Source organism: Sinocyclocheilus grahami, unplaced genomic scaffold (assembly GCF_001515645.1).
Source record: "Sinocyclocheilus grahami isolate Dianchi unplaced genomic scaffold, SAMN03320097.WGS_v1.1 scaffold1621.1, whole genome shotgun sequence".
In the NCBI taxonomy this organism is placed as follows: Eukaryota; Metazoa; Chordata; class Actinopteri; order Cypriniformes; family Cyprinidae; genus Sinocyclocheilus; species Sinocyclocheilus grahami.
In genome coordinates this window covers 235,335-235,769 of record NW_015506800.1, presented here as the reverse complement: position 1 = coordinate 235,769, position 435 = coordinate 235,335, and the positions used below count along the sequence as shown (strand labels likewise).

Sequence of the window (435 nt, the reverse complement as noted above, 5' to 3'; positions counted from 1 at the left end):
ATGCATGTTTGTCAGACGTTGTTGGCCATTCAGTGTTTCTGTAAAAGCATTAACAATAATACTAATGAATCCTTTGTGTCCCTCAGAAGTTTGAGGTTTTCCTGGGCCTTCTCTAATGGTCTTTGTTTTGTTCAGGTGGAAAGCACAGGTGGAGCTCAGTCCAGGCTGCGAGCGGGTTTGTCCTGGGACAGCGGCATCAGCGGACTCTCAGCAGCCAGTCACATCGCAACACAGCTGGAGGGTGAGGAGCTCTGACATTCACACTGAAAACACTGGCAGAATCATTCACACTCAGCCCAGACTTTGGTTCGGTGAATGTTGATATGTGAGCCGTGCTGGAAAAATAAGAGGGAATGCTCATGGGCTAATTGAGCTACAGGTAGAAAAAGTGAAAAACGTCGATTTTGAGGTTTTCACAAAAAGGAGTTCATTAAG

The 435-nt window shown here is 46.0% G+C and overlaps 1 protein-coding gene across 1 annotated transcript in view; it reads left to right on the top strand.

The window, feature by feature from the left end:
- Positions 1–135: 135 nt before the first annotated feature.
- LOC107571609 (kinesin-like protein KIF20A) overlaps positions 136–435 on the top strand; it is a gene marked incomplete at its 5' end in the record, with an annotated part of 11,813 nt that continues 11,513 nt past the window's right edge. Inside the window, one exon of the mRNA XM_016257938.1 lies at positions 136–241. Within this exon, the coding sequence (XP_016113424.1) occupies positions 136–241 (106 nt within the window). The remainder of the gene's footprint in view (positions 242–435) is intronic.